Source organism: Neofelis nebulosa, chromosome 3, assembly GCF_028018385.1.
Source record: "Neofelis nebulosa isolate mNeoNeb1 chromosome 3, mNeoNeb1.pri, whole genome shotgun sequence".
NCBI lineage: Eukaryota > Metazoa > Chordata > Mammalia > Carnivora > Felidae > Neofelis > Neofelis nebulosa.
The window spans coordinates 98,153,988-98,180,257 of record NC_080784.1 but is presented as its reverse complement, the minus strand read 5'-3'; the positions used below and the strand labels follow the sequence as shown (position 1 = coordinate 98,180,257).

The window sequence follows — 26,270 nt, the reverse complement described above, 5'->3', positions numbered from 1 at the left end:
ACAAACATAAAAAAACAAATGCTGTCATTAAAAAAAATTTTTTTAACGTTTATTTATTATACAGAGACAGAGAGACACAGAGCTTAAGCAGGGGAGGGGTAGAGAGAGGGGAAGATACAGAACAGACTCCAGGCTCTGAGCTGTCAGACACAGAGCCCGACGCGGGGCTCGAACTCACAAACTGTGAGATCATGCCCTGAGCTGAAGTCGGATGCTTAACCAACTGAGCCACCCAGGTGCCCTAAATGCTGTCATTTTTGTTTTTTCTTTGAGATTAATGGCTTATGATAAATTTCTAGGAGTGGGATGACTAGCGATGGGTGGAGATGCAAATCCATGCCAAGGAATCACGGCCACTGCTGTGCTGGCCCCCTGGCCTAGGCCACCCTGAGGCAATTCAGGCCCCCCAGAAGAATGCTGTCACTGCCTTCCACGTGGTGCAGGTCACCCCCCATGGATGAGGATAAGGTTCTGCTCCCTCAGGCACAGGTTCTCATGCCCAGCAGATCCCACTTCCATGGTTGCAGCTGGAAGCTGCTCTAGCTCCCAACTCCTCCTGCTAAGCAAGGCACTGAAGCTCTTGCCCCCTGTAACTTATATCCCATGCAACTCCGTTTTGTCACTATTCTAGCCAAAGGAGGATCAGTAGGAAAGAAATCCCTCTCAGGGACAGGCTTAGAAGACAGCGACTGAGACATTTCCTCTGAAGTCTGAAGAAGTGTTGGCTGCACAAGTGTTGTTGGTTTAAGGTTATGCCTATAAATATGTCTTCCAGTTTTCTGGATAGAAAGCTCATGTTACTGAAAAAAGAGTTGATTCAGCTGCAAAGCCAGCAGGGGCAAGCAAGGCTCCAGGTAGCAGTGTGGCCCCAGACTGGGTGCACATTTTTCCTTTCACAGATGACCTAGGACCAGACTGGTGGCCTGGTCGTACCCTGCCCCCCCCCCCTTTTTAAAAATTTTATTATTTTTTTAATGTTTATCTTTGAGAGAAAGACACACAGCACAAGTGGGGAGGCACAGAGAGAGAGAGGGAGACACAGAATCCGAAGCAGGCTCCAGGCTCTGAGCTGTCAGCACAGAGCCCAGCATGGGGCTCGAACCCACAAACCATGAGATCATGACCCAAGCCAAAGTCAGACTCTTAACCGACTGAGCCACCCAGGTGCCCTGGCCTGGTCAAATTCTTGCTTGTTGCCCTGAGAAATCCTTCAAGAAGAGGGGGTAAGATTTTATGCAGCTGTTGTTCCTGTTAAGTCTGTCTCTTTGCTCTCTGTTTGAGTCCTTTTCTCATCTCCAGGCTCAAACACCCCAAGAACCTCTGTCACCCCATGTCTTCCATTCTCCCTCTGAAATTGGTGAGCAAGTTGGAGTCTGCAGGGACATCAAGGATTCTGTTTTCACTAATAAACATGGTGGCCTTGCAAATTACCTTGGCAACATATACACTGCTTTTTTAGCTTTTATTGTATAGTCAGTAAAATAGGGGAGAGGGGCTGAAAGTTCAGTTAATCACAATGACCAATGGTTTAATCAACCAAGTCTAAGTGATGAAACCTCCAGAAAAACCCCTAAATGGTGAGATTCAGGGAGCTTCCACGAATACATTGAGGGTGACATGCCCAGAGAGGGCATGGAAGTTCTGAATACCTCCTCCCCTATAACCTTATCTTTTTCATCTGGCTGTTCCTGAATTACATCCTTTATAACAAACTAGTAAGTGTAAATAAAGTGTTTCCCTGAGTTCTGTGAACCAGTCTAGCAAATTATCCAACCTAAGGAGGGGTTTGTGGGAACTGATTTGTAGTTGGATGGGCAAAAGTGTTGGGTGGCCTGGGTACCCTATTTGTGGCTGATATCTGAAGTGAGGGCAGACTTGTGGGAATGAGTCCTTTAATTTGTGAGGTTGGACACTAACTCTAGGTAGGTCAGAACTGAATTGAATTTTTGGAAACTCAGTTGGTGTAGGATAATAGAGAACTAAAGAATTGGTGGCTGGTGTCTAGACCTCTCCTCAAAATCTGTTCCAAATTCTCATTTGTTAATGTTGACCTGTAACTAGATTTTATGTACTGTATTTCAACTTTGAAAATGTCTTTTCATACAGATAAGTATTGCCAAAAACTGATACCCATTTATAAGCAAATGCATTTAATTAAACATATTCATCATCATTTGGAGTACTTATGGAATTCTATTGGATTTCTCTCTTGATATTTGCCTTTTAGCAATAGGACAGAGTGATGACAGCACCACATATGGTTCCTCTCACAACTACTCAACTCTGCCTTCGTGGTGCGAAAGCAGCCACAGACAATATGTAAACGAATAAGCATGCTGTATTCCAATAAAATTTATTTATGGAACTGAAATTCAAACTTCATACAGTATTTATGTGTCCCCAAAACTCTTTTTTCAACCATTAAAAAAACGTAAAAACCATTCTTAGCTTGCACCTGTGTAAAAATAGGTGGTGGTCAGGATTTGGCCCATGGGCCATAGTTTACCACGTCCTGATCCAGAAAATCCATATAATGCTGAATCATTTTCTAAGTAACATATTTTCACTAGTGCTTATGATTGCCTTGGAATCAAATGGTTAAATTGTAATAAATATGATTGTTCATATTGAAGTACTATGTAATAATAGTAAAAACATTTTAAGTCAGAAAAAGAAAGCCAATAGCCTTTCTTACCCTTTGTCGTACCAATGTATGATTTGGTAATGTTTTTAGTCATTTGAAAAAATATTAGCTTCGTTATGCAGCCCTTCCAAATGTTGACACACTTCATTACACAGTATCAAAAAGTTATATTATTAAAATCACTACTGATCTCATCAGAAAAGAGTCTTCAAGCATTAGGAAGCTGTTGAGCTCATGCTGTAGTTACAAGATTTCCAAATTCTAATTTTCTCTTGATAGCTTGAATATTATCACTGGTATCATCAGTTGTTTCCATTGACATGACGGATTCACTTCATTCACTTTTGGGAAAATGTCTGCCAAATTATCTAAGCATGAGTAAACCTAGTCTGTTGTCAGGTGTTCTTTCAAGTACAAATGGGTTCCATGAAGAAAGGAGCTAGTCTGTGTACAAGTCAATCTAGTCCTTTTCTTCAAGACAACCATCATACTTTGATATACCACAGAAGTGAGTTATGTACCCTTCCTATTTCATCACACAGAATATTAAAAGACTCTCTTAAGGGGCGCCTGGGTGACTCAGTCAGTTAGGCATCCAACTCTTGCTTTCAGGTCATAATCTCACGGTGTATCATCAGGCTCTATGCTGATGGCATGGAGCCTGCTTGGGATTCTCTCTCTCCTTCTTTCTCTCCCCCGTGCTCTCTCAAAATAAATAAACTTTTAAAAGAAGCAGTTATAGGGTTAAGTTTTAATCACATTAATAATTTTGACATCAAGGACATTCTTAGGTGAAGCTTGAAATTTTTGTTTTTTGTTTTTTGTTTTTTTGAGAGGGAGGGAGCAAAGGGGAGAGGGGCAGAAGGAGAGATCAAGAGAATCCTAAGCAGGCCCCGCGCTCAGCCAATGTGGGGGCTCCATCCCACAACCCTGAGATCATGACCTGAGCCCAAATCAAGAGTCAGATGCTCAATTGACTGGGCCACCCAGTTGCCTCAAGAATTTTTGTTGTTTTGACTATGAATGTGTGGCTGAAGAATACAATGAGTGCTAGTACAGTTTGGTTCCACTGCCTTGATTCGTGGTGAGTCACCAGCAGATTTATCCACCATTGCTTTTGCACCATCAGTACAGATATCGACAAGGGGAAAAGGCAAAATAATATCTTAATATTATGAAAACAGTTTTGACCTCAACCTTAAAGATTCCCTAAAAAAGTGTCCTAAGGGACACCTGGGTGGCTTTGTGGGTTAAGCACCTGACTCTTGATTTCGGCTCAGGTCATGATCTCACGATCATGAGAGCCCCGTGTTGGGCCCTGCACTGACAATACAGAGCCTGCTTAGGATTCTCTCCCTCTTTCTCTGTCCCTTCCCCCTCCTCATGCTCTCTCTCACAAAAGAAATAAACATTAAAAAAAAAAAAAGTGTCCCTAAATATTCTCTAAAAAGGATTTAGGAGCACAATTTGAAAATCTGCTAACCTAAGACATAGTCTTGGGTACTGCCACCAACAATTAATGTTTAGACAATGAAGAATTAAAGAGATAGACTGAGAAGTGGCTAGAAAGGTAGGAGGTAAACAATGAGAATGTGAAATCATGGAAGCAGGGAAAACAGGAACAATCAGGAACTCCTGGAAAAAACAGCAACTGTACCAGAAAAATCAGTAGCTATGTATATATGGATTTCACTCAAATGTAGTGGGAATTTGTTGATTATTTCATACTGATGAAGTATAAAATATGAATACAGTTGGTCTTGTTTCTAGGTTATCATGACACTGAAACCATAGAGAAGGAAATGCAATCCTAGCACATAACACTGTTCTGCAGTGAGGAATATCTACACACTCATAAAATAAAGCTGTTTATAGATTCTTAAAATTTAGAACCAGTCTATGAACAAAGCATAAAGAAGCACATTATGGTTGTACAATAGAATACAAATGATCACTCTTGACAATGTATATGAAAGGAAGAAATGTTGCACCTGGATGACTCAGTCGGTTAAGTGTCTGACTTTGGCTGAGGTCATGATCTCACAGTTCGCAGGTTCGAGCCCCAAGTGGGCTCTGTCAGCTGACAGCAGCCTGGAGCCTGCTCTGGATTCTGTGTCTCCCTGTTTTTCTGTCCCTCCCCCACTTGCACTCTGTCTCTTTCTCTCTCTCAAAAATAAATATTCAAAAAAATTTTTTAAAAAAGGAAGAAATGTTGTCCATGATATGGCATACTCTCAAACACTGCCACGGGGAATGTAAATTGATACAAAAGTTTGGAAAATGGTTTGGCAATATCTGTAATAGATTAAAGATATGCATACTCTATAATTCAGAAATTCTACTCCCAAAATGATACAGTACTTATAGGAAGATTTCATTTACATATAGTTTAAAAAACTAGGCAAATCTGTGGGATAAATTATTAGGTGATAACCCATAAAGAAAAGTAAGAAAGTGATTTCCTCCTTAAGGGGAGGAAAGTGTTGTAAATAGAAACACATGGGGTTCTAATTCTTAACTGGGGTAGCCATTACATGGTTGTTCACTCTACCCATTAATTGGTACATGTGTGGGTTTTTAAGTTATGTGGGAGCACTTTTCTGTGTATGCTATATTTAAAAATAAAGAAGGTTAAGATGTTAATATAAAGAAAAAAAATTGGAAGAGCAAAGGGTTGGGTCATATATTCTCACTTTTCACAGTGAGGATGTAAGAGATTCTGTCTAAAATTGCATAGAACATTTGGGGTGCCTGGTGGTTTAGTCACGTAAGCATCCAACTCTTGATTTCAGCTCAGGTCATGATCTTGCAGTTTGTGGGATCGAGCCCTGTATCGGGCTCTGTGCTGACAGTGTGGAACCTGCTTGGGATTCTCTCTCTCCTTCTTTCTCTGCCCCTCCCCTATTTGTGCTTTCTCTCTGTCTCTCTCTCAAAATAAATAAACTTAAAAATAAATAAATAAATAAATAAATAATAAATAGGAGAATGGTGGATGGGCTCAAGTAGGTTTGCTAAATCCTCATATTTTATAGTGGCTTCCTATTGCTCAAAGAATAAAATTCAAACTCTGCCATAATCTAGAGTCCCCTGCAGGTCTGCCTTAGGCTATCGCTTTAGCCTTCTCTCTAGCCATGCTTTATTATATGCTAGATACCAGTCTCTTTCCGAGGCCTTGGTAGCCACACAACTCCAGCTTCATCTTTCAATCCTTAACAGGAAGCTCCATTCATCTTAAAAGAATACTTGTCCCGTGGCGTGTTCCTTCTCATACTTTAATTCTCACTTTAAATTTTACCTCCCATATTTTTCTTCATTAACTGTTGCTAACAATCTGTAGTTACTGAGTTTACTTTTTGTTAGTCTCCGATAAAATAAAAATAATAGTAATACTAATAACAACGATGACTTGTAGTTATTAGCCCTTACTATTTGCCAGGCACGACTCAATGAGTTTTAAATAAATCAACATTTTTAAATTCTCACAATAACCATGTAAAGTAGATACAATTATTTTTTTTCAATTCTGAAAGCTTGAAATATCTGACTATAATTATAATTTATTAACATTTTACATATCTCTTATCCCCCTTTATGCATTTGGTTTCTATGTAGTTTTATGCATATGTGATGTGATACATATCTCCTTCTTTTTTTTTTTTTTACATATCTTCTTTTGAATTGTGCCTATTAAAGTTATATAATATCTACCTTGGCCATATTTTTTATTTTTATGCTTTCTTTACCATTTCATTTATTTTTTTAAATGATTTATTTTTATTTTTATTTTTTAAATTTACATCCAACTGAGTTGGCATATAGTGCAACAATGATTTCAGGAGTAGATTCCTTAGTGTCCCGTACCCATTTAGCCCATCTCCCCTCCCACAACTCCTCCAGTAACCCTGTTTGTTCTCCATATTTAAGAGTCTTTTATGTTTTGTCCCCCTTCCTGTTTCTATACTATTTTTGCCTCCCTTCCCTTATGTTCATCTGTTTTGTATCTTAAAGTCATCATATGAGTTGAGTCTTATGATATTTATCTTTCTCCAGCTAATTTCACTTAGTATAATACTCTCTAGTTCCATACACATTGCTACAAATGGCAAGATTTAATTCTTTTTGATTGCCAAGTAATACTCCATTGTATAGATATACCACATCTTCTTTATCCATTCATCCATCGATAGACATTTGAGCTCTTTCCATACTTTGGCTATTGTTGATAGTGCTGCTATAAACATTGGGGTGCATGTGCCCCCTTTGAAACAGAATACCTGTATCCCTTAGATAAATACCTAGTAGTGCAAGTCCTGAGTCATAGGGTAGTTCCATTTTTAATTTTTTGAGGAACTTCCATACTGTTCTCCAGAGTGGCTGCACCAGGTTGCATTCCCACCAACAATGCAAAAGAGATCCTCTTTCTCCACATCTTCCCTAACATCTGTTGTTGCCTGAGTTTCAATGTTAGCCATTCTGACAGGTGTGAGGTGGTATCTCATTGTGGTTTTGACTTGTATTTCCCTGATGATGAGTGATGATGAGCATTTTTTCATGTGTCTGTTAGCCATCTGGATGTCTTCTTTGGAGAGTTGTTGATTCATGTCTTTTTTCCATTTCTTCACGGGATTATTTGGTTTTTGGGTGTTGAGATTGAGGAGTTCTTTATAGATTTTGGATACTAACACTTTATCTGATATATTGTTTGCAAATATCTTCTCCCATTCCATCGGTTACCTTTTAGTTTTGCTGATTGTTTCCTTCACTGTGCAGAAGCTTTTTATTTTGATGAGGTCCCAGTAGTTCATTTTTGCTTTTGTTTCCCTTGCCTCCAGACACTGTTGAGTAAGAAGTTGCTGTGGCTGAGGTCAAAGAGGTTTTTGCCTGCTTTCTCCTCGAGGATTTTGATGGCTTCCTATCTTACATTTCGGTCTTTCATCCATTTTGAGTTTATTTTTGTGTATGGTGTAAGAGAGTGGTCCAAGTTTATTTTTGTGCATGTCACTGTCCAGTTTTCCCAGCACCATTTGCTGAAGAGACTGTCTTTATTCCATTGGATATTCTTTTCTGCTTTGTCAAAGGTTAGTTGGCCATACGTTTGTGGGTCCATTTCTGGGTTCTCTATTCTGTTCCATTGATCTGAGTGTCTGTTATTGTGCCGGTATCATACTTTCTTGATGATTACAGCTTTGTAGTACAGCTTGAAGTCCAGTAGATACAATTATTTTTCATGTTTTACAGATGGAGAAACAAAATCAGAGAGGTTAAGTAAATTGCCGTTTTATTGCTAGGAAGTGGCAAAGCTATCATTTGAACCCAGATAATCTAGTTTCAGTTTAATCACTGTGCCACTGTCATTTTTCAAACTGTACATTATGATCTGTACCTATACCATGAAATTAATTAATTTTGTGCTTTTTAAAAAAAGTGAAATGGAAGAGAATAGATCACATAAGAGTGTGTTCACTTAGTAAAGATAAGTAGTGGTTTGTGAAACTTCTGATTTAATTGTACATATCAATTCATGAGGTATGAAAGCCACTGCACAATGCATTCAACATCTCTGTGTAAGTTCTGGAACTGACAGTTCACTAGTATATCCCCAGGGTCTAGCCTAGTTACTGAACTACAGTAAGCTTTCAGTGAATATTTATTGAATTGATTAAAATAAACCATAAGTATTAAAAAACTGATAAGAACTTTTCCAGTTTCTCTACAAAGCTTATATTTTCTGATGTCAACCACTGAAGTTCATCCAAACTTTAATTTAAAGATCTTGTCTTTTGGGGGCACCTGGGTAGCTTAGTCAGTTAAGTGTCTGACTTTGGCTCAGGTCATGATCTCACGGTTCACGGGTTCGAGCCCTGCGTCAGGCTCTGTGCTGACAGCTCAGAGCCTGGAGCCTGCTTCCGATTCTGTGTCTCCCTCTTTCTCTGCCCCTCCCCTGAGCACACTGTCTCTGTCTCTCAAAAATAAACGTTAAAAAAAAACAAGGTCTCATCTTTGTTGCACTAGTACTTATGATGCTATACAAATATTAAATATAATTGGATAGTAGAAAGAATTCAGACAGATTACTAACCCTATTGTTTGAAAGTCCTGTTATTTGAAAATTGGAAGAGAAAAAGTTATATTATCTTGAGCTTATAGTTTGTCTTTTTAAAAAATATTAACTATTACTTCCTATTATTTGTCTTATTGCAAGTTATTATAAAAGAAAGAAGACTAAATAGTATGATAGGAAAGACAGTTTTGAGTATCAATCTTAGCTATTATTGGCTGAGAGTTCTTTTTTTTTAAATGTTTATTTTTGAGAGGGAGAGAGAATGTGTGTGGTAGAGGAGGAGCAGAGAGAGGTAGAGAGATGATGTGAAGCGGGATGTGGGGCTGACAAACCCGTGAGATCATGATCTGAGCCGAAGTCAGGCACTTAACAGACTGAGCCACCCAAGTGCCCCTGGCTGAGAGTTCTTTTTTTTTTTTTTTTTTTTTAATGTTTTTATTGTTTTTATTTATTTTTGAGAGTGGGGGAGGGGCAGAGAGAGGGAGACAGAACCCAAAGTAGGCTCCAGGCTCTGAGCTGTCATCACAGAGCCCGACGCAGAGCTCAAACTCGTGAACCCTGAGATCATGACCTGAACTGAAGTCAGATGCTCAACCGACTTAGCCACCCAGGAGCCCCTAGGCACTTAAACTTTATTTAGAGTTCCTACTTGTATTAAACTAGTCTATTAAAACATACCTAAAAAGTAAAGAGAGCATCCACTTTGGAACAACAATCTGGTTGAAAAGTACCCTAGATTTGTTTTGAACCTATTTTTGCATAGCAAGCACAGTGTTTTTGTTTTTTTTTTTAAATTTTTTTTCAACGTTTTTTATTTTTGGGACAGAGAGAGACAGAGCATGAACGGGGGAGAGTCAGAGCGAGGGAGACACAGAATCGGAAACAGGCTCCAGGCTCAGAGCCATCAGCCCAGAGCCCGACGCGGGGCTCGAACTCACAGACCGCGAGATCGTGACCTGGCTGAAGTCAGACGCTTAACCGACTGCACCACCCAGGCGCCCCAGCAAGCACAGTGTTTTTACCTGTTTGTATAATAGAGTAAAAATTTCTAAAGGTGCTTTTATGCTGTGTCTAGGATTGATATTTATTTACTGAAAAAAGGGTGCAAAGCCTTTCAAACGTACATTAGCATTGATCCTGCCTTGAAGGTTAAAGATAATTGGAAGTATGCAATATTTATCTGAGCATTCAGCTCATAAGGAAAGCTATTATTCCGATAAACAGGGCCCAAAGCTCTATGAGTTGAAGGTAAGGATGGCTCAGTACATCTTGCTAAAAAATCAGTCTTTTCAAAAGTGGCTATTTTATAAGAAGTTAAAAAAAATCTCTGGGTTCAGTTTTGTGAGAAACAATCCCACTGACCCAATCAAAGGCACAGACACTGGGAGCACAGTGAAACGAAGCTTTAATCAATGTTCTTGCAAGAGCATATGTCTGATGCTTGGCATACTTGGGGCAGTTACAGCAGGCAATTTATCTCCTAGTGTGAAGTACCCCCCCTCGATTCCTCATTGGCTGAGTACTAAGAGGTTACAGCCTTATGGGGAAGTCGCCTATGCCCATATAAGGCAAAAAATAGTCTGATTGGAACAAATGTACATTCCTTGAGGTGATGCAGAGACTTCAGTTCTTTAGCGCTTACTCATTGCAAAGCATGAGAAAAATCAGGCTGTGAAATGGAGAGGGGAAGAAGAACCAGGAAGTGAAGTGTCTAAGGGTTTGGGACTCCATTGTGGAGGGGGGGGTAAGTTTATACATATTTCCAATAGGTTGTAAGCCTATTGTTAACTAGACAGCACAGCACTAAATAAGTATTTCTGAAAATGAATCATCTCACTTCTCACAAGTTTTATCTTCTCCTTGGACTTCCTGACTTTGAAATAATTTATATCTAATGCATTCTTTGAAACTTCTCTAGCATACACTACAGCTATTTGTACATTGTGTTTTTACCAGCTTGAACCTAAATTGCACTGGTAATAATAATAAAGATCTTGATGTTCTCATGGGATTTTAATTTCCTAAGGCACCAGAGGGAGGGGGAGAAAGAGTGGGTTCAGTCATCTGACAATACATAAGCATAGTCTAAACAGGAAAAACAAGAATCGTCTTTTAAAGGCTCATTTGAACAATGGGATCATCAAGTTTGTATAAGGATAATTACTTTAGGTGTTTCATAACTTATGAGGGCCCAGAGAACCAGTCTCCCTTCTTTGAAAAGATAACCCTATAACCTGCTCTTGATTCCAGTTTTCCACCAGAAAAATAAATAAATAAATACATACATACATACATAAATAGGGCTTCTAATCTCAGTAGTTGGGTAAAATTAGGGTCATTTATCCTGGTTAAGTCTGGCTTTAAAAGCAATAAAAATAGGTAGTATTGGGGCGCCGGGGTGGCCCAGTCGGTTAAGTGTCCAACTTCAGCTCAGGTCAGGATCTCGCGGTCCATGAGTTCGAGCGCGGGCATCGGGCTCTGGGCTGATGGCTCAGAGCCTGGAGCCTGCTTCCGATTCTGTGTCTCCCTCTCTCTCTGCCCCTCCCCCGTTCATGCTCTGTCTCTCTCTGTCTCAAAAATAAATGAACGTTAAAAAAAAAAATAGTATTATTGAGCCAAGGTTTTTTGGTAAGCACTTTACATGTAGCTTTACATGGTAAGCACTTTACAAGGTAGCTCATGCAACCTTTACTACAATTTTATCAATTAGGTCTAAGTGAAGGCAGAGAGGCCAATTAAGAGGGTATGACAGTATCATATTAGCATGGTGGCATCTTGGAGTAGGATGGTGACAGTGGAGAAAGCAGAACTTGACATTTAGGAGGTACTGGTCTTGGTGAGAGCCTAGAACACTGCCTGGCAGAAGCTTGAGAAATACTTGTAAACTAGTGAATTATGGAGAGTGAGGGAAAGGAGAGGTTAAAGGATAACTCCTAGATTATATAGACTGGAAGGTGGTGCCATTCACTAAAATAGGGAAAAGATACTTCAACTTGGTTAAAATATGTAGTCTTTCACCTTCTTACTAACTGGCTCTCCCACCTTAATTGCCTTGATGGCAGTGTTTTGAACCAAACAGCTTTGTTCCTCCAGGCTAAATGGGGACTCTACTCACGAGAAAATAATCCACAGAATGGATAATAATTTGGCTACAAAAAATTAACTGAGCCAATCTTTCTTCCTTGATTTTCAACTAAGAAGCAGAGGAAGAATCTGGCAATTAGCAACAGAGGCCAAATGACTTAACATAATGGAGTTTCAGCAAAGACAAATTGGGTCAGTCAAGGTCCCATCAAAATCAGATGGGAGTCGCCTGGGTAGGTCAGTAGGTTAAACATTTGACTCTTGATTTTGACTCAGGTCATGATTTCATGGTTCATGGGACAGAGCTCCACATTAGGCTCTGCAGTGACAGTAAGGAGCCTGTTTGGGATTCTCTCTCCATCTCTCTCTCTCTCTCTCTGCCCCTCCTGTGCTCTTTCTCTCTCAAAATTAATAAACTTAAAAAAAAAAATCAGATGATGGGGCACCTGGGTGGCTCAGTCAGTTGTGTCTGACTCTTGATTTCGGTTCTGGTCATGATCTCATGGTTAATAGAATCCAACTCCCCATCGGGCTCTGTGCTTACAGTGTGGAGCCTGCTTGGGATTCTCTGTCTTCCTCTCTCTCTGCCCCCAGCCCCAACCCCTAGGTTGCATGCATGCTCTCTCTCTCTCTCACAAAGTAAACATTTAAAAAAAAAAAAATCAGATGGAGGTACCTGGCTGGTTTGGTGGAGTGTGCAACTCTTGATCTTGGGGTTGTAAGTTTGAGTCCCATGTTGGGTGCAGAGATTACTTAAAAATAAAATCTTAAAATAAAGATCAGATGGAAAGGTTAAACTGCATAATTTGAATAGAGTTATTAAAAGGATGACTTACAGAGGTACAGCATAAGAGTCAGGGAAACCAATGAGAGATAATGCAGTGCCCCAAGGACTACCAGTTATTAGTAGGCTTGAAGGGACAAAGGAAAGAACTGGAAAGATAACTGAATAGAGAGAGTGCAGTTAACCCTTGGTGAATATGGAATTGACCAGCCTGGGGAATATGGACTATGACCCCACTATCTTCTGGCCTCCAATCTCTTGCATATACTTCCTACTGCCTGAACCCATCGAGATACCAAGGACTGTGAGGGAATTCATTAGTGCAATCTGGACAGATCAGCTCTGCCTGGCACAAAAGGAGGCAAAGGGTGGAGAGGCAAACAGAAGACAGGTAAAGTTGTTTCCAAGAGGCAGCTATGTGGAAATAGGAGTTATTAATGTGTGTTTAAAAGAGGGACAACAAATTGACAACTCCCTTCACTGACATTAGTGGCACTGTATTACAGTGAAGATCTCAAACACCACCTACTGAATCTTTAGAGACCTTTTGAGTACACATTTACCCTCCAGTTCGTCTCTTCCTGCAACCACAATCTAGTTCCAAAAAAGTCCTCCTGTGTTTCTTCAATAAAGCACCTTTATAATTCACTTAAAAACAAAACAAAACAAAACAAAAACAAAACAGCAGCAAACAAAACTACCAACCATGGTTAGGTAGCCCATATGAATCTAACTTCAGACACCATTCCACATAACCTTTTCCTCAACAGAATCAGTCTTTAATCCACCTGTATTGAAACAGATAGTAAAATAGAATGTGTTCTCTCAGTCACTTCCGGTGTGAACTTGTTGCTGACCTTTTGTAAACAAAGCCAAGTATTACCTGGCAGGACTCCAAAAGGCTGATTCTAACAGGAAGAGCAGCTAGTTGATAGTTAACAAAACAAGGCTTTACCAATAATGGAGCTAGTGAAGATGGGGCCTCCTTGGAAATATAAGTACAACCCTTATTCAACTGGTAATGGGTCCTGAAGGTTGCTCAGGGTCAGATAAATTGGAAATTAATGTGACTGAAGGGAGACCCCTGGGAAAGGAATCCCGTACAAGCTTTCTGCCTAGCTTGTCAGCTCTCAAGGAAGCTAGGAGGGACCCATTGCCAAAGTGCATACAAATGGCCAGGTACAGTTTTGTTTTGCTTTTTTTTTTTTTTTTTTTGAGGGAGGGGTGTTCCTTGGTGAAAAAATTTTCACTGGGTCAAACCCATTTTCAGCGACCTTGCACAGGAACATAAACATTAATTAACTTATAAATGCATGCCTATGAAACCAATATCATTCACTGAATGTGACTGCCAAGTAGAAAGCTCTTATTGGATTTAATCAATACATATTTGTACCTTTTAAAGTATGTCCATTCCAGGAAAAAATATTAGGAAACATGGTTACTTTGTAAACAAGTGTTATCTCTACAAATCAAAGGAACTTGTAACAACAACAAAAAGCCGGCGAAATACTAACCATTTGTTTTCCTCAAGAGCATTTTAAATGTATTTCAGTTCGAGGGTTGGAAATAAGGGTGGGGAAGTGCACTAAACCGACTCCCTGGGCAAAGGTTTCATAAACAGTTACCTACAAATTACACAATTTCCATTCTGGACGTGGCTCGGGATTAAAAGGGATCGCAGCTCCCCAAATCCTCAGGGGGAAACTTTCACGAGGTGAAGGGTCTAACGCAGAGTCCGGGACCCCGGTCCGCAAGAAAATCACCCCAGGGTAGTTGGCGGAGACTACCTACCATTCTCTCCCGCCTCGGGTCAATTCTCCGTCAGGGCCTGGGGCACAAGCGACCGCCCCGCCCCCCCCCCCCTCCGGCGCCACGTGCGTAGCCCGCCCCGCCCCTCGCCCGCACTCTGCAGAGGGCGGCGCCAGTGCGCGGCTAGTCACCGAGGCCCTGGGCGCGCCCCGCCCCTGCGCCCACAGTCGGGGCTGCGGTAGCCCGCGAGCAGAAGAATCGTCCAGTTTGCCTTCCCTCCCCCTCGGCTGGCCGCTGGGGCGGGGCCGGCCCTTAGGCCGGGCGTTACCCGGACGGGCTAGTCCGTCAACCACCGTGGGCGGCTGCCTTGCGAGGGCAGGAGCCGGTGAGTAGCCACGTCACGCTCCTTCGGGAGGCCCCGCCCCCGCCCTGCCCTCTGGGACCGCCCCCTTCACGCCCCCGCCTCCGCCCCCTTGTGCAGTTACCGGCTCTAGGGGCACGCGCCTCCTTGACTCCGCTAGAGGTCCTCCACCCCTGCTTGTAGCGCGTCCACCGCTGCCCACGCCAGGTGAAGGCTCGCGGCTCCCGGCTGCGGCGCCTGGCGCTTGTTGGCTGGCTCGGGGCGTGTGCCTCTGAGGCGAACTGGGCCGGCGGGCGGTTAGCGCTCCGTTCCGCGCGGGGAGGGGCGGCGGCACGCCGGGCGCTGTACGGCGTCGGCCGACACGGGCGGCGGTGGCGGCCGGGTTCTCGGGTTTTCTGCCCCAGGCCGGAGCCAGTCGGTTCCCCGGCGGAAAGACGGGCAGTCGGGCTCCCTGGCCCCGGGCTCCCCCTGGCTGGGGTGACTGGGGCAAAGGGACGATGTCTGCTCGCGCCCCGGTGCCCGGCGCTCACTCTGGGGAGGAGCCACCCACGGTGACTGCTGAGAAGGAGTCGCTGTTGGTAGCGGCGAGTCGGCAGGCCGAGCAGCTGTCCCCGCCCGAACGGGAGGGCAAGGAGGCGGCGAGTGAAGAGAGGGCCGCGACAGCCATCAGCGCGGGGGCTCGGGGAGAGCCGTCGCCGGCGCTGGTGCTGGGGTACAGCGTGCCCCAGGCGGCCGTGCCCGTGAGACCCCTGGCGCTGCACCTGGCGCACAAGGCGCGCGGGCCCGGGGGCCCCTTCGGTGGGGAACCCCCGCCACCCTTGCCGAGGGACCTGCTGGCCGAGGACGTCCTGGAGATTGAGGCGGCGGCCGGCCCTGAGGAAAAGCTGCAGCCGCCGCCGCCGCCGCCGCCGCCTAAGGAGAACCCCTGGACCAAAAAGCCTCCTCAGCACCTGTCCACTGCCGGGACGGGACTGCCGCCGTCCCCCCTGGAAACCCTGGAGGCAGGTCTGTGGTTTTTGCGGTGGGCGCTGGGATGGTGTGTGCAGGGATGATTTGTTTGGCTGTTGAGGGACTGGGGGAAGGGCAGGCCGCCTTTCCCTGTCAGTCGGAGGTATTTCGTTCCAAGGTGTCATTCACTTTGCCTATTTACATAAATGGACATCTGGGAAGGGAGCGGCAGGAAGAGGTGGGACCTCAGCTTCTCCTTGACTGGTGGGGGCACAGCGGGAGTAAAGTAGCTGAGCCGCTCGCCTGGCGCGGCCTCGATTGAGTTCGCCCCCGTCCCCCCTCCCCTCCCCCCCACGTGTTAGTGACTTGGGGAATCTAGGTAGATAATGCAGTTCATCCTATAGAAAAGTTTTTGTGGACTTTTGGACTTGTGAAAAAAAAAGGGGTGAAGCAAGTCAGAGCCAGGGGATTTATTTATAAGCAGTGGAAGCGCCATTGTAGTTTTTTTCATTGCGAAATAATTGATAAGCTGAAAATCTCCGTTTTCAAAACAAGAAATAGTGATATTAAGTATGAGACTATACAGTAATTGCCAACAAAATTGTGGTGGGAAATAATTGAATAGGACAGTTGACATGAGAGTGGGTTGCATGTTAGGTAAATGGGAGTCTTCGGTTGGCAGCCCTCCTCTTCAGAGGAGGTTAGATTAAGCCTCAGCATTTGAAAGCTGATCAGTACAGTAGGGCCCTAGGTGCTTTATTTTGGTTGTAGTTTTGTTTTGTTTTGTTTTAAGTTTAAGTGGAAAAAATAAAACAACACAAAAAGCAGTGTCTCCTAGTTTTATTTTGTAAATTAAGTCTTAGTAAATCAATAGACCTTTTAATATAGAAATTACAGCTGTTTACTGGGAAATCTTCACTTTTTCTTAAAATTAAAGGTTAACAATACAATGGGGAAAATGTGAGTGTGTTTACAGGGTTGTGAGAATCAAGTGAGTTCAAGAATATGGCATAATTATAAGGTAATTAAAATGTTTTAATTACATTTATATTGCAGGTATAAACATTTCTTCAGAGGAACTCCAATAGAGTGAGATGTTAATTGATTTTTTTTAGCCTTTGCATGGTAATACTCCTCATTCTTGATAAATTTTGACACTTGCAGAAAAAAACTACTTAAAAATTTGCTCTAAATTTAATATTACCATCATTCTCTTCTAGCTGTAAACATCTATTTATTCACTATCACTAACTGAAGGAAACACATCTTAAAGCATAATGTCCATAAATTTAGCGAAGGGAAAGAAAGCCTTAATGAATCTTAATGGACTGTTCAACCTCCCTACTTCTAGACTTATAATTGTAATTTATAATCAGTGAATTAACCAAAAAATGAACTGTCTTTTGGTTGTAAATTATTTTGATAGGTTTTTAAACTTTTAAGGTAAGACTTAGGAATTTTAATTGGAAATGTCCTTTTGAAAACTATTTAAGAGTTTAATTAACTTCAGGTGCCTTCATTGGGGATCTTAATCTTTATTGGAGGTTAAGAACAAGGTAATGCTTGAGGTATGTTGTGGTTCATGGCAATTTTGATTTTGCTGATGTCTCTCTGTAGGCAACTCTTCCTATTCTTGGAATCCTTCTGTGCCTGCAGGAATACCATTCTTTACTATTTGGAGCAATAATTTTATAAACTTCCCAATACTGACTCTAAGCTGTTCTACCACAACTTCTGTTTGTAGTCATAGTGTAAAGATTATGGTGTAGAAAAATTGCACTGTTTTGAGAGACTTGGGTTCTACTTCTGGCGATTTTACTGGGCGTTGTAAATGAATGAAATGAGTGTATTCATCTCTTCCAGTTAATATAAGAGTGTCATCTAAAATCTGGGTGCCTTGGCTTCCTATTTTCCTAAGCATATTTGCAACTTAAAGAACAATGAAATAGCAGAGGACCTTTAAGGTTTAGAGTAGGTGCAAACTAGGGATAATCTATTGGTAGGGAGCCTGTGTAATTTATCCTACAAACCAGGATACTGTAGAGAGGGAAAGAGAAGGATATTAATTATGCTGGAATAACAGACTTAAGCCATACTTGTCCTGGCCAAACCTGGATTTACTGTTACCCTCTTAATGAGGTACAGGAATTCCATCCACAAAATTTTGCCGGAAAGTTTATCATCAGGGATAGAAACATTATAGGAAATGAAGGGGACAGATAATCATGAATTTTTTCTGTTGAAACTGCAAGTGAATCATTCTTGCTTCTTCAGCCCTTGTGAGGCACTTTATTCCACTTGTAGGATGATTTTGGCCTGTGTATTGCTGTTTTTCTTAATCTAGGTGAGGCCTTTTCAACAAAAGCCTGGCCCACCTGAGACACCTAGAATAGTGTCATTGCAGTCTTGAATTCAGTAAGCAGACCCGAAAGAATTGTCTCCAATTCTTGTTTAAAGTAATTGTTTTGTTTTTTAAAGTAATTGGTTTCTTTTGGAGACCTTTATTAAAATTACATTGTGGGTTTTATTAATCTCTTACCTGCTGCTATCACTGTATTTTGCATATCAAAAATCAGCTTTCTAATATAATTGCAGTTCTTTTACTCAACGAAAACATGGTATATAAAAATACTGATTGGTCCATCTTTTTTATCCTTATTCTTCTCTGACCTCATCAACTGTCCTTTCTCTTAATGTCTGCTTCCTAGAAACTTCAAATAAGCTTATTATTACCGTAATAACATTTTAAGTAAGTTATATGAATGATACATAAACACAGCCTCTTTATAAAAACAACTTTTGATGTCTCCTTACATATCCTGTTTACTGATATTCAGACCTTTCCATGCAGTTCCTTCTAAATATAGTGTTTTGTGTATGTTTTTAAAACATCATATCATCCTCCATTTTTCATTTAAAGTATTGGTTGAGCCCACCAACCAGGCATGGGCGGGGAGGCACCTGGCTGGCTCAGTCGGTAGATCTTAGGGTTGTGAGTTCAGGCCCCATGTTGAGCATGGAGCCTACCCCCCCCCCCCAAAAAAAAAAAAAAGTAACTATACAATAAGTGAGTTTTTAAAATTAAATTTTAAAAATTGCTGGCAAGGAGCCCATAAATATAATTGATATAGTTCATTTAGCCATTTACCTATTGGTTGACATCTTGGTTGTTTCAAACAGCATTTTTATTTTATTTATTTTAATTTTAGTTTTTTAGAAGGAGAGCTTGAGCTGGGGGAGGGAGAGAAAGAGAGAGAGAGAGAGAGAGAGGCTCAGCCATGACTGAGCTTGCCCCCCCTCCACTGACTCAGCTCCACTGACTCAATCCCATGATCCTGGGATCATGACCTGAGCCGAAATCAAGAGTTGAATGCCCTTAAACAACATTTTTATACATATTTCTGGTATACGTGTCTGATTTTCTGTAGGATAGATGATGAGAACTGGAATTGTTAGGTAACAAGATATTTGTTTGTTGACAAGTTGCTCTCTAAAGTGACTACAAATTGATAGTCCCACTTTTAGAATATGAGAATTAAATAGTTTTAAAAATGTTTTTTAAAACACTCATTTACTGTAGTAAAATGGCATTTTACTACAATTTTCCCTTAAAATTAGTGTAATGTTGGTAACAGTGCATTTTCTTTCTTTATTTTTTTTAAGTTTATTTATTTCTAACAGAGAGAGAGAGAGAGAGAGAGCGCGCGCGAGCAAGCTAGGGAGGGGCAGAGGGAGAGGGAGACACAGAATCCCAAGCAGGCTCCAGGCTCTGAGCTGTCAGCACAGAGCCCAAAGCAGGTCTCAAACTCATCACCCACGACATCATGATCTGGGCTGAAGTCGGATGCTTAACCGACTGAGCCACCGAGGCGCCCCAGTGCATTTTCTTAATTAAAACTTTGCTAATGATTAGAGTCATGAAAAGTGAGTAAAGTTTTTAAGTTTATTTATTTATTTTCAGATAGACTTAGAGAGCATGAGTGGGGGAGGGGCAGAGAGAGAAGAGGAGAGAGAATCCCAAGCAGACTCTGCACTGTCAGGGCAGAGCTGGATGCTGGGGCTTGAACCCATGAACCATAAGATCATGACCTGAGCCAAAAGCAAGAGTTGGATGCTTGACTGACTGAATCACCCAGGTGTCGGGGTGCCTGGGTGGCGCAGTCGGTTAAGCGTCCGACTTCAGCCAGGTCATGATCTCGCGGTCCGTGAGTTCGAGCCCCGCGTCGGGCTCTGTGCTGACCGCTCGGAGCCTGGAGCCTGTTTCCAATTCTGTGTCTCCTTCTCTCTCTGCCCCTCCCCCGTTCATGCTCTGTCTCTCTCTGTCCCAAAAATAAATAAAAAACGTTGAAAAAAAAAAAAATTTGTGAATCACCCAGGTGCCCAGGATTGGGACTCTGGACTCTTGACTAACTGAGCCACCCAGGCAACTCTAAAATTATCCCTATTATGTTACATTCCCTGCCCCTGCAAACTACTTAAATATCCTACACATCTCTCTATTGGTTGTTAACATAAGAAGAGAGTACTTAAATGGGGAGGGAGCCTATAATGTATCTGGTCTTATCCTACCATTCTAGCTTTTTGTTTATGTTCTCTTCTTTGTACCCTGTGTTTTGGGTGAAGGCCCTATTTGCTCATTCTCAATCTCTTTAATTCTTCCCCCCCCCCCCAATTTTTATTTAAATTCTGGTTAACATATAGTGTAATATTCTAATTCTAAAAGTAGAATTAGAATTAGTGATTTAGAAGTAGAATTAGTGATCACTTACATATAACACCCCGTGCTCATCATAACAAGCGCCTTCCTTAATACCCATCACCCATTTAGCCCACCCCCCACCCTGTTTTAATTCTGTTTATCCTTGAAAAACAAGTTCATATGCTGACTCCTGTATGTAGTCTTCCTTGGTCTCACTGAGCTACTCTCCTTAATAGTCCACAGCTTTCTTACAGAAATTACCCCTAAGTGTCTTGTAATGGGAATCCATATTCATGTTTTTATCTCTAGTTCTAGTCTGTAATGTTCTTTGAGGCAAAGGGTGTTTTCTTGATGTTTGTTTATTGTCCATAACGATGACTTTCATTTAAATGGTACTCAATTTGTGGATTTTATTTTGAAAAAAATTTTGACCTTTTAAAATTATGATTAAATGCAGTCATGGTGTAAGATATCTTTCTTTTGGGGTTAGCCATAGTCTGCCTTTAAAGAACAGATTATACCAGCAACTCTCATTTTAATGTGCACAGGAATCCACCATGGGTCTTTTTAAAATGCACATCTGATTCTGTAGGACCTGAGATTTCTGTATTTTTAATAAGTTCCTAATTGATTCAGTGATGCTGATAGATCAGTTTGAATAACAAGGGAGTTTAGTCCTAATGAAGTACAATAAATAATAAATATCTGTTAACAATTAAAGATGTTGCATTTACCTGACTGGGTAATACTGTTGCAATTTTCGTTTCCAGTGTTAAAGCTCTTAAAATGAATTGTTTTCCTTATTAATTTAGAATTAGTAGCTTATAGATTCCCAGAGTTAAAGAATAACATTTTAAAGGTACTGGAATATTACTCACAAAGTTGCACTGATATAGTGTCTCATCAGTGATATTTGAAAAATGGGAGATATGAAGATCACACACCATTCATGTATGTTAATATATACTTGAAAACACTAGTAGTTTAAATTTGTTAGGTTTCATCTGTTTGGGAAAAAAATGTATTTTAAATTTTTATGTACAAATTTAAATGTACAAATATGTTTTAAATTTTTTTGTTTTTTAATTTTCTAGGGTTGCTTGCTTTTTCAGTCTTATGTTTTCTCTAAAAACGTGAAGGGCAATTTCCTCCATTTTAGTTAAAAACAGCCTTTTGTAGGCTTGTTTTACCTGTTCTCCCTATGTGTATATAAAGTTATATTTAAGACATGATGGACTATTTCCATGTTAATGCATATAGATTTATCTTGTTTCTAAAACTTTTACATTCTTTTGTTTAGATGTACTGTAATATAACTATACCATGTTAATGTAGGTATAGGTTGTTTACTTAAATATGATTATATCAGCAAACTCATCAGTAAACATACAGACATCATTGTACCTTGTCTTGCTTCCCAGGTAATTTCCCAGAAATAGAATTGTTTTATTAAAAGATACATGTTTTAAGTGATAGATTACACATGTCATTACGATAGGTAAAAAGTGTTTTATTTTACATTTCTTTATTAGTGCAATTGAATGCCATTTCACATTTGGCCGTTTATATATATTTATTTATTTATTTTATTAAAAAATTCTTTTTAATGTTTATTTTTGACAGAGAGAGAGAGAGAGAGAGAGAGAGAGAGAGACAGAGCATGAGTGGGGGAGGGGCAGAGAGAGAGGGAGACACAGAATTCAAAGCAGGCTCCAGGCTCTGAGCGGTCCGCATAGAGCCTGACATGGGGCTCGAGCCCACGGACAGTGAGATCATGACCTCAGCCACCCAGGCGCCCCATATATATTTTTAATTATGATATTTTGAGTAGAGTTGACACAATGTTACATTAGTTTCAGGTGTACAACCTAGTGATTTCAAGTTTATATGTTATGCTGTGTTCACCATAAGTATAGCTACCATCTGTCCTTTGGCATCACTGTTACATTGTCATTGCCTGTATCCATCAGACTGTGCCTTTTCCTGTAATTTATTCATTCCATAACTGGAAAACTGTCTCTCTACCCACTTCATGTATTTTGCCTAAACCCCCTGTATTTCTTTTTAAAATCATCTATTCATCTTTCACACAGATTATTTATTTAGCAGCTTAGTATCATCCTTTCAAATTAAAAAGTCTGGGTTGATGAGGTTGTTTAAGTGAGCAGCACAAAGAACTTCCTCATGTTGAACTTGGAATTAGACAAATGTGTCCACACAGTTGGTTGCATTGCAACTGCAGGTCCTCCTTCTATCTGTGTTGGGGAGTCTGTCCCTGTGAAGGTGACAGACGAAAAAGCAACCTACAGGGGCACCTGGGTGGCTCAGTCAGTTAAGCTTTTGACTCTTGGTTTCTGCTCAGATGGTGATCTTGGGGTCATAGGATTGAGGCCCCACCCCCCTTTCCCTGATGCGCTCTGAGCGAGGAGCCTGCTTGGGATTCTGTCTGTCTCCCTTTCCCTCCCTCTCTCCCCCTTCATGTGATCTTTCTCTCTTTCTCTCTAAAATAAATTTTAAAAAAAATTTAAAAAGCAAACTACAATACTTGCTTTTTGTGGACAGCTAGTTCCTAAAGGAAAAAGAGGAAAGGTACTGATTTGGTAGGTTCTGTTTATTTTCCTAAACTCATTAATCAGGAAACTTACTATTTCCATGGGAGGACTTGGGAACAGGAATGTTCTGGGAAAGTCTTCCTCTTGGAAAAGTAAATTAATTCATAAGGACTGTTTAGTAACAAATGTTAAGAAATCACTGTTTCCTTTTCCAGAGTGGCTAACATAGTTTGTCAGATACTTTGTGATTAAATTATTATATTGATAACATGTACATAAACATCCCAATTACAATGTGTACATAAAGGTACAACATTAAAATGTAAGCATTATTAATTCCCCAGGGTTAAATGTAAGCTTTCCCATTATATTTCCTGAGGAGGAATTAAAGTTGAGAGCTTAAAATTTAAACAAAAATTCAAAATTCTGAGTCCAAAAGAATATGCTGAAATCAATATCTCTTAAAATTTTTTTAAATGTTCTGGGGTGCCTGGGTGGCTCAGTCGGTTGAGTGTCCGACTTCGGCTCAGGTCATGATCTCCTAGTTTGTGAGTTTGAGCCCCATGTTAGGCTCTGTTCTGACAGCTCAGAGCCTGCAGCCTGCTTCAGATTCTGTGTCTCCCTCTCTCTCTGCCCCTTTTCTGCTCATGCTCTGTCTTTCTCTGTGTCTCAAAAATGAATAAACGTTAAAAAAAATTAAAAAAAAATTATTTTTTCAATGTTCAAAGAAATAAATATTCCCAACTTACTCACTTTTAAGTAGAGCTTATAATCATTGAGTAGAGTATGGAACTGTACTGGTTTTTATTTTTATTTATACATGGTTAAATAAAAAAAATTTTTTTTAATGTTTATTTTTGAGGAAGAAAGAGAGAAGGGTATGAGTGGGGGAGGGGCAGAGAGAGAGGGAGACACAGAATCCGAAGCAGGCTCCAGGTTCTGAGCTGTCAGCATAGAGCCCGACGCGGGACTCCAACTCACAGGGCATGAGATCATGACCTGAACCGAAGTCAGATGCTCAACCGACTGAGCCACCCAGGCCCCCCGGTTTTTAAATCAATAGATTATTAACTCTGTTGTGTTTAAGTATTTTTAAAAATTTTGTTAATAATTTGTGTCATTTAATATTAAAGTTAAAAAGTTTATTTTTATGTAGTCAGAATAATTAAAAAAAATTATTTTTAATGTTCATTTTTGAGAGACCAGAGACAGAGTGCGAGCTGGGGGAGGGCAGAGAGAGAGAGGTAGACACAGAATCTGAAGCAGGCTCCAGGCTCTAAGCTGTCAGCACAGAGCCCGACATGGGGCTTGAATCCACTAACCGTGAGATCATGACCTGAGCCAAAGTCGGATGCCTAACCAACTGAGCCACCCAGGCATCTCCAGAATAATTTTTATCTTTAATTTCTGACCTTAATTTTGTGATTATTAATATCTAATTGATTTATAGTAAAACTAAATGAAACCTTCTTGTGTGGCCTGTCCCTTACTACTTTACATCAAATATTTTATATAAAGCTTTATTTTGTAACTTCCAGGCACTTAATTTACTTAATATAGCAATATTTTGGGACATTTTTTTCCACTTTGTTGAGGGAAGTCCCCCAAATGTTCTATATAACTTTCTTTTATTTATGTTTTTGAGTTTGAGCGAGAATGTGCGCACGTGAGTGCACCCAATTTGAGGAGGGGCAGAGAGAGAGGGAGAATCCCTAAGCAGGCTCTACATTGTCAATGCAGAACCTGATGCAGGGCTTGAACTCACAAACTGTAGATCAGGACCTGAGCCAAAGTCGGAATCTTAACCGACTGAGCCACTCAGCTGCCCCGATATTGTATAACTTTCATAAAATATACATGGTATATGTAGAACATACTCCAAATTCTGGATGGCGTTCAGGCAAATATTGTTCTTTGTTTTCCTGCCCTCATTTTTTTGTAATTTTTCTTAATGAAATATTTTATCTTTATGCCCATTTACAAATATGTATATACATGCACATACATGTACCTATGTACTCATTATTCTGCTTTAGGAATAGAATTACTTTAATATTCAAGATTCCTGTATTTTCATCCCTTGCGATATCTTCATCCTTCATCTCTCTTCCTTTGAAAAGTACTCTGTATCTTTTTAAAATCTGCTTCTGGGTTTTAACTGAAAGATTGCTTCATTTTATTCTATGAATTGGTCATTGCTATGATTTTATGAATTCATGTTTTGCTGTATTATTGTGTTTTCTGTGCACACCAAGTTTATTCTACTTTTCAATATTTACTTTAGATCATGTTTAGCTAGGTGATACGCCATCTGGTCATCTTGGCTAAGTAACGAACCAGACTAAAAAACAGTTGTAAACCTTCATTTAGAGAGTAAGTCTTTCTCTGTCTCTCTTTATTTATGTATTTATTTCATTGTCAACCACTGTCTTATTCAAAATAGGGACAAGTGGTGATACCATGATAGTCTTTTTTTTTTTTTTTTTTAAGTTTGTTTGTTTACTTTGAGAGAGAGTGTGTGAGTGGGGAGGGGCAGAGAGAGAGGGAGGGAGAGAATCCCAAGCAGGGTCTGCTCTGACAGCCACCCAGGTGCCCCAGTACCATGATAGTCTTATACAAACTTTTACAGAGACCTGTTCTATTTTTTATGACTTTATCTACATACAACCTATTATGGTTGCTAATCTTGTTTGTTTGCAAGCACAAATAGTTTGAAGTCTTCTGACTTATTTTCTGGATGCTTCTTGATGAATGTCAATGTATGACTTGTATAGCAAAATGTATCCATCCCTTTGGGAAGTAAGTTACTACTTTATGAAAACATGTTATATTTCTAATTTTTTCATGTTTTCCTCTGTGAAAGGATTGGTCTATCAGTTCAGGTTAAGTAAACCTTGATATTTCTTTTGATTTGAACACTGAAAACAAATTTGAATCTATTCTTGAACTGTAGTTGATTTCTTGTTAAGAGTTTCAGTATCAGAACTTTGGATTTTGTTGGAAATGATGACAACACTGGCTTACTGAAATTGATATGATACTGATTTTGTTAAATATATCAAATGAAGTGATTGTAAAAACAATTCTGTGTATTTTTAAAAATTTTTTTTTAGAGCTCAGTTCCCCCAAAATTATAAAAGCAGGAAAACTCAAGACAAAGAAATCCAACAAGGTATGTTTTTACATGAAATAGTTCTTAGCTATATTGATGTTGAAAATTGGTATGTTAGAAACTCTTAGATTATTATGTACTTTTCTTCTAGTTGTATCATTGATGTTAGGTTAAAGCTAATATATTAGAGAATTGTGGCCTTTGTGCAAATCCTGTCTATTTTTGTTATTCTGTTATCCTATATTTATCAATCTAGTCTCAGTGTCATTAAAT

The 26,270-nt window shown here is 40.3% G+C and overlaps 1 protein-coding gene across 19 annotated transcripts in view; it reads left to right on the top strand.

The window, feature by feature from the left end:
• The first annotated feature begins 14,549 nt into the window (after positions 1 to 14,549).
• LARP1B (La ribonucleoprotein 1B) overlaps positions 14,550 to 26,270 on the top strand; it is a 137,158-nt gene continuing 125,437 nt past the window's right edge. For 3 of the 19 annotated variants that reach the window (XM_058721405.1, XM_058721404.1, XM_058721400.1), the window contains exons 1-2: positions 14,977 to 15,691; positions 25,999 to 26,057. In XM_058721405.1, the coding sequence (XP_058577388.1) occupies positions 15,184 to 15,691; positions 25,999 to 26,057 (567 nt within the window). In that variant the 5' untranslated portion in view covers positions 14,977 to 15,183. Of the gene's footprint in view, positions 14,711 to 14,971; positions 15,692 to 25,169; positions 25,259 to 25,998; positions 26,058 to 26,270 lie in introns of those variants that run through there. The other 16 variants (XM_058721407.1, XM_058721406.1, XM_058721402.1 and 13 more) reach the window with 8 other exon arrangements.